At 41.0% G+C, this 7,681-nt stretch overlaps 1 protein-coding gene across 3 annotated transcripts in view; it reads right to left on the bottom strand.

The window, feature by feature from the left end:
• Window positions 1-1,388: 1,388 nt before the first annotated feature.
• LOC109955944 (RNA-binding protein Musashi homolog 1) overlaps window positions 1,389-7,681 on the bottom strand; it is a 20,457-nt gene continuing 14,164 nt past the window's right edge. For all 3 annotated transcript variants that reach the window (XM_020592616.1, XM_020592615.1, XM_020592614.1), the window contains 8 exons: window positions 6,895-6,943; window positions 5,974-6,056; window positions 5,677-5,794; window positions 4,535-4,612; window positions 3,624-3,680; window positions 2,182-2,232; window positions 1,846-2,000; window positions 1,389-1,735 (listed from right to left, as the gene is read on the bottom strand). In XM_020592616.1, the coding sequence (XP_020448272.1) occupies window positions 1,694-1,735; window positions 1,846-2,000; window positions 2,182-2,232; window positions 3,624-3,680; window positions 4,535-4,612; window positions 5,677-5,794; window positions 5,974-6,056; window positions 6,895-6,943 (633 nt within the window). In that variant the 3' untranslated portion in view covers window positions 1,389-1,693. The remainder of the gene's footprint in view (window positions 1,736-1,845; window positions 2,001-2,181; window positions 2,233-3,623; window positions 3,681-4,534; window positions 4,613-5,676; window positions 5,795-5,973; window positions 6,057-6,894; window positions 6,944-7,681) is intronic.

The raw sequence follows: 7,681 nt of genomic DNA, 5'->3' as shown, positions 1-7,681 counted from the left end.
GGCTACTTGTTTTTGCAAATTTGTTCCAGCTTTATGACTTTTCCTGCCAGCCAGTGTTGTCTCTACTGAGGTCCTGTATCAGACCCGACTGGGAGCGAGACCCTGTTCTATTTCTGGTTCCCTGCCCAGACCCCCTCTTTTCATCACTACACAGAGCAGCAACAGTATATAAACAAGATGCTGGTTTAAGAGTAGCACAATTTTATTAAAACTAAAAATGACATGGCAAGGAGGCCAGGGAAAAGAGCAGACGAGCCAAAATGGAACAGGGCGATCTTTTTTCAGTACCAAAAAGAGGCAGTCGAAATGCTCCTTCGTTGCCACAAGTAGTTCCATATTACACCTTGATGTATGTGCACAAACACTCACTCACACTCACTCACTCGGCCACAGTCACATGCACCTTCAATAGTGATAAAAAGGACAGAACATGATGTTTTCTACAGTTGCTTCTCTGAGAATGTCCTTCATTTGTTTTTACGGTGGAGAGCACCGCAATAAAAGAATTTGTTTAAAAAAGAAATTCATAAACAAAACATTAAGAAGTGAATCGCGCAAAAAATATATATAATATTTTCAAAAAAGAGGAAGTCAAGTCAAACTCCGACCCCGTGAGCCCCTGATTTCTCCTGCTTACGGTCATTATTCTTTCTTAGTCCATCATCTTAATCTGAAGTAGTACTCGTGAAGATGTAAGCGATCTTGTTCATTGTTATCGAGTCAGGGTTGCTTGTTCAAGGAGCAAAGCAAATTGATGACTTTGTAGCAAAAATGTTATTTAACTGAACAATTATGCCAAACAAACTCCTGGAAGATTATTTCTCAACAGCTACTGTCACGGAGGCCAATGCTGGAGCGGACTAGCCAGCAACATACACATATGACATGTGTGTACTGACAAAAAGTCGTGAGATGACCATAGAAAGTAGCAGATGACATCAGTCAAATTACTTTGAACCCTTTCCAAACCAACCAATGACATGCCAGCCAGTTCAGTAACTCCCCCCACCCTCCCACACCAACGTCTATGTACAGTATCTTACAGGAAGACATAAAAACATTGCTTTAAAACCAATTACAGAATAAAATACCTTACAGATTATTAATAACAATATTACAAAGGTTTTTGTTTTTTAAAGACTACCAAAATATACATTTTAGTTGTTTCCGTGTTTCTGTGACAGCTGAGTTTAAAAAAGAGGACTGTGTTGGATCGGTTCTTCCTTTGCTAAAAATGGTTTATAGACCCATCTCGCACGGCTTTTTCTCCCTCTCAGTAACAGCACTGAAGGATTTCATGATGAAATGACATATCACACTGAAATAAAATCATAATAAAAAAAAATCTCAATAGTCCTCTGTGTCTCTGTCAAAGATGACAAATTGAGTTTTTTTTTTTTTTTTGCGGTTTTCTCAGCTTCAAAAGAAAAGAATGTGGAATCTAGTTATTAAACTACATGAGGACAAAAAAGGAGAGATTGGGATGTTATGTTGAAGTGAGATTAGTACAGCAAAACAAGAGTTCAGGATTTGAAAAGATATTCAGTCGGTGGGTAGAGCCACAGGGAGCTGGAAGAGCCCAGCAGAGCCTGTGGCCAGCCAATCAGGATGTGCCATCAGTGGGCAGCCAGCATTGTGATTGGCTCATCAGTAGAGGAGAGGCCCTCCCATCGCTTCAGTGACCTGAGTCGTCTCAGTGGTAGCCATTAGTGAATGCAGTAGCAATCAGGGGACCCTGAGGACACACACAGAGTGAGTACACCTTGTGTTAGCTTCATGTGCATGTGTGCATCCATGCGTGTATTTGAGTGTGTGTAGATGAGACAGCACGGGTGTGTGACCTACCCCTAAACCATGGCCAAACCCTGTGCTGGGGGCAGGGCTAGCAGCGCTGATGTAGCTGCTGACTCCTGAGTCCTGATTGGCTGCAGCATACAGGTCAGCCATTGGTCCAGGGCTGCTGGTGCCCAGGAAACCAGCTGTGCGTGAAGAGGTGGAGCCTAAGAGATGGCAAGACAAGTCACGCTTCAACGCTAGAGGGCTTTTGACACACACATCTAAAAATATTCTTTTATTTGTCCAAGCAGGCCACTGTATACACACTCTGCCTAAGGCAAGCGCACAGATATGCACAAGTAGTCACACTCTTTGTCTCAGTTTGTCTCTCTTACACACACATACCTCTAACTACGGCTGCTGCTGCCATTGGTCCATATGCAGTCAGGGGAATGGCTATGGAGTGGAAACAGACCAAATTATTGCACAGATGTGAATCATCCTGGGTGACTCTCATGTCAAATCACAAATAACAATCTACAGCTCAGTGCTGGTTGAACTGACATCTGTCATCTGACTAGTGGAAGGGGTCAAAGCCAAAACTCAGCTGTGCCATCTGATTTTAGGCTCTTTAAATATGGAACAAAGTAATGCTGATGATATTAAAAAGGAGGGTGACATTTTCATGTAATGATGCAAGTACAAGTCAGAGCCACTGAACAGCAGTCTAAAAACAAAACTGCAGAGGCCGCTTGTACCGTAGATCTAGGGCTGTATTCCCAAAACGTCTTGAGGCTAAAAGTAGCTGGCTAACTTAGGAGAAACTCCTAAAAGTCTTAACTTTAGGATTTTTAAGGTTTCGGTCTAAATATAATTCATAAAGCATTTTCCTAATGCTGAGAAGAATTAGAGGCAGCCCAGAAGAGTTCTAAGTCACAAGACCTGCACTGGCAATGTCCCTCACTGTTTCACTGTTCTAGAAAAATACAACAATGAAAGCATATTTTGATGGTGTATGAGTTAATCAAATCAAACCAGATCACATTTGACTCGAATAACTACAGGAAACTATAAATTCTAATGTAGTTCTTGCCAATTTTACTTGATTGTTCTCATAAAAAATAGTTAGTTTACATGCAACTTAAAGGAATAGTTTGACATTTTGTGAAACAAGCTTCACTTTTGTGCTGGGAGTTAGATAAGATTGATAACACACTCATACCAAACCAGTAAACATGTAGCTACATCCAGCAGCTGGTTAGCCTAGCTTAGTATTTTTTAAGTAGCCTGGCACATATCCCTGCCTGTAAAAATCACAGCATGTCATTAAACTTACATTTTTGCACAAATTAACAAATTAAATGTAACATGTTAATGGGCTTTGTTGCTAGACAGAGCCAAATGGACTTGTATAGCACTTTAATACACACTCAATGCACTCAAAGCACTTTACACTATTTAGCCAAGCTAGCCGTTTCCCCAGTTTCCAGCCTTCATGCTAAACTAAGCTAACCAGCTGCTGGGGGGGCTTCATATTTAATGTACAGACATGAGAGTGGTTTAAATCTTCCCATTTAAAACGTTTCCCAAAATATCAAGCTGTTCCTCTAATAAAGACTAAACTCATCAAATGTAAAACAGGAGCAAACAGGGCCATGGAAACTCAGCTCTGTTAAGCTAAAATCACCTTGGTCAGCGTAGCTAGTACGCTACAGTACATTTATGAAGGTTCTCAGCCACCCTGGTTTACTTTATTTAGCAGCAGTAGCATCAATCACACAGCAGTTTCGTTTCTTTCTGCTACTAAATAGCCTTGGAGGCCCTTGGAGGAATGAGGAGCCACTGACCTGTCAGCTCAGGGGGGTGGGATGATGTCAGGAGGGGGGTCCTCTCTAAATGGAATTCTAGAAATAGAGAAGGTCGAGAGAGAGAGCGCTTTGTAAATACAGTCACCAACCACCGGCCAGACTACAAAGCCACATACAAACACGAGAGGCAGATACAGTATGTAGTCACAGCAGAACTCTAATACTGACGCCCAAGCACAGAAAGTTAAAAATCTACTGAGAGGACAGGCAGGAAAGTAGGAGCAGAGGAAAAGGAGGGGCAGACAGGCCAAATGAAAGGGGGTTACATAAGTAAATACAATAAACACAGAAGACTATTAGAGAAAAAAATGCAAATTCAAAGGGAAAACAACATTAGATGAGATATTTTAGAGAAGCACAAAGGTTTAAAAAGACAGTTTTAAAATCAGTCTTAAATCTATAAGCAGCCAGTAACTGCTGAAATTAAGATGGCATTTACTCTGTGTGAGTGTGTGTGGCCCGGATTTACTCATGTTTTGGGGACATAAACCTGTTAACACAGTCATACTGTGGGGACTCGACATCCTTATAGGGACAAAAAGCAAGTTCCAAAATGTAAATCATTACATTTTAGAATGTTGACTTGGTTTAAGGGTTAGGTATCGGCGTTACATTAAGTCCCCAGGAAATGAATGAAAGTCAGTGTTATGTCCCCTGAAGTTATGGACACATAACATGTGTGTCTATCCATCCATGTATTTATCTTTATCTTAATCTTTGTTGTCCCCCAAAGAGGGGGAATTTGGTTTACAGTATTTTCTCCATTTGTACACCTTTTATGACCCCAGTGCTCACATCTGAATCAGCTATATGCCTCTATTTTGTAGCCTACGTCCTCTTCCTGTCAGCAGACCTATAGACAGTAAAGTGTAGAATTTACATGGTCTTACCTGGGAATTGATAAGTGTAACCAGGTGCAATTCCAGAGTAACTGCGGCTGGTGTAAGTAGTCTGAAAACCTGGATAGCCTGTTAAGGAAGAGAAAAGATAATCAGTTAACTCAGCTAGATAATGGCACATGAATACAAACTGTATGAATCTGGTAAAATCTGCTGGTAAACATTATAAGTACACAGACAATAAAAACTTCAGTATGAGGGGAAATTGGTTTAATGCTTTAGTGTTTGTAGGCAACCATACACCACAGCTTTAGCTGACCAATTTCCTGTCAGCCATTTCCCTCTGCTTCAGTGCAAAGTATGTGACAGCATTTTATGTCAATTTGACCATTTTCATGAAAAAAGCCTACCTAATGTAGCCATTATTTAGCATGGACTAGTTGATATTTAGGTTCTCTTTTTGTCTTTCTGGGTTCATTTTACTCAGTGTTTTGGATCCGTTAATCTAACAGGAGCATATGATGATTTAAGCATCTACATTATCATAATAGATTTTGTTCTTATACTTCTTCGAGCCTCAGGGATGCAAGAGAAATTAAAAGCAGACCCGATCGACATCTGTAGCCTTGATTGAAACTGTGGGAAGAACAGGACAAGCTCGAATGACCAGCAGAGGGAGCCAAACAATTACAGATGACACAAGTGTAGCCCTGTTTGCTCTGAGAAGGCTTTCAAACAATACTTCACTCCAACCTTTAGTCTGTGACCTCTAAATTTTGTTGTAGTTATTATTCACCGAAAATGTGAACAGAGATGAGCTCACACAACAATATCAACACAATCAAAAGGCTAATTCAAGTCAACTGGATTTTGTTTTTCTTCCACATTAGGTGGGTGAACTCAAGAAATATTATACTGCAACTCAATAATAAAGAGCACTGAAGTGGTCTAAAACAAGATTAAGTGGAAATTTATGATGAGACTCACAATAAAACCTATTACTACAGAGCCACTTTCAAATGGGCATCAAACGTAGCAGCTTTAAAACAAGCCTATATTTTGAATAGCAAGAATTAAATATTTGGATTTTTAAGGAGACTTCTCAGTGCTTTGTAGATTTGCTTTTGCTATATATGTATATACACTGTACTTATATATGCTTTTGGTAGTGTCTATTTGATTATGGAGCTTACCCAGCATACCGATGCCCAGCATGAAGGCATCCATCCCATAAGGCATCACTCTGGAGCGGCCTCTGGCTGAGCCTGTCGGTGTCATCACCTCCTTGGGCTGGGCTTTCTTACATTCCACCTAAAACAAAAGAAATGAATGTTTAATGTTCCGTAATGCTAATGTGTCCGTAATGCTAAGATAGATGTAAAACTACACCCCATAACTGACAAACTACTACAATGTGTGACTGAACATGTCGTGGAGATTTATTCTTTAAACGACTTAAATCGAAACCTCTGTGTTTATGACGTGCCTACCATTTTGTTGTTGATCTCATGGAAGTGGATCTCACACACTTTCTCCACCACATCTTCATTCTCAAAGGTAACAAAGCCAAAACCTGGAAGACACACAGACCCACTCTTAATTCACCCCTTGACCTCTTATTATGCACTGTAATATCCATTACACAGACCCCACAACTCCAGATTTTGGCAATTAAACTGATAAAAAATGTTGTAAAAGCATAAAATATTTCTCTCCTGTGGCAGGGAAGTGACATATTTTTAAAATTTATCAAATATAAAATCCCATAAACTTATAGTTCTGGATATGAGGAGCTATAATAAGACTCTTTCAAGATGAGAGATCAAATCTTGCAGGAAAGCACAAGTCTGTAGAGCTCAATACTTAAGAGACTGCAATCCAACTTCAGCCTCTTCCCCTGCCTTCACTACAAGTCATTTCATTCACAAGCAGTTGTCAGCATCTGTATGAGCCTAACATGACTTGCCTGTCAATCAGGTGTTGGCATCGTGAAGGAGCAGAAATAAGGTGTGGTTCAAAAAAGCCGAGCCCAGATTTACTGCCTTCTATCCCTCACGGCACTCAGTCTCTTCAACCCCGCCCAGTGTTCTTCTTTACTTTCCTTCTCCAGCCACTCCCTCTGTCCTCACTTGTCTCATTAAGTCACACCCTCGCCTGTAACTGTCCTGGCCCTGCAAACCCTGAGCGGGCGCTGCACTTCTGTCTCGCTCAGAGAGGACGAAGATAAATGAAACAAGGCGAGAGGCTGGAGAAAAGTTGTCGCTTTTTTTCCCATGGAGGTTCAGCTGCTAACTCTATCACGCTGTTTCTCCTTTCATTTCTGTGGATGTGTTTCTGGGCGTCCCACTTTGTATGCCAACACATATTAACATAATGTCAGCGTGCGTATGATTGTAACTCTCTGTACGTACCTCTGTGTCTGTTGGTTGTTTTGTCAAACATGAGCATGGCATCATCGACCTGTGAGAACAAAGCGCAGAATAGATGAGCTTCAACATATTAACACACACACATCAATACACAGCATGGGGTGCCATTGTCCCTCTTTAGCATTAGAGTAAGAGGGGAAAACAGATGGAGAGGGTGGAGGGGGAGAGAGGGAGGGGTGACAGGTGACAAAGGAGAAAAGAAGAAGAAAGAATGAGAGGCAGAGAAAGGAAGAGGGTGATGGGGAAATGAGGGAGGAGAGGGAGGACGCTGTGTAAAAATAAAATGAAATACAATCTATCAACGTGTAAAAAAAGGTGAACATTCCCCATTCACGAGGCGCTGGAGGAAATTCTTTCCCAGTCTTTGCTCTGTCTCTTGTCTTCCTCCTGAGTTCTCACAAACTCTGTCCTGCTCTCTACGTCTCCCTCTTTATTCCACTTTCATTTGTTCACCCTCGCTGTCTTTCTCTCCCTCTTCACAAAGTTTACTATTCCCATGGAGACCCTGTAAAGAATTTCAATTAGAACTTGCCCCCCAACTCATTTCAGTGAATAGAACTGAGAAAGAGAGGGAGAGAAAGAATGTGACAGAAAACGGAAAAAGGAAAGTGATGAATAATGGGATGGTTTAAAAAAGATAGAAGGTAAAGTTTAATGGAGGATAGATGATCTGTCACTTTGTGATCAGAGAGTGGAGAACAAAGTGAACTGGGGACTTTGTCAACACGCTCCTTTTTATTTTTCTCCCTCCACTTTCCGTTTTGCACTT

Source organism: Monopterus albus, unplaced genomic scaffold (assembly GCF_001952655.1).
Source record: "Monopterus albus unplaced genomic scaffold, M_albus_1.0 scaffold18.1, whole genome shotgun sequence".
Taxonomy (NCBI): Eukaryota; Metazoa; Chordata; class Actinopteri; order Synbranchiformes; family Synbranchidae; genus Monopterus; species Monopterus albus.
The sequence above is the reverse complement of the archived record's forward strand: the minus strand, read 5'-3'. Positions and strand labels throughout refer to the sequence as shown.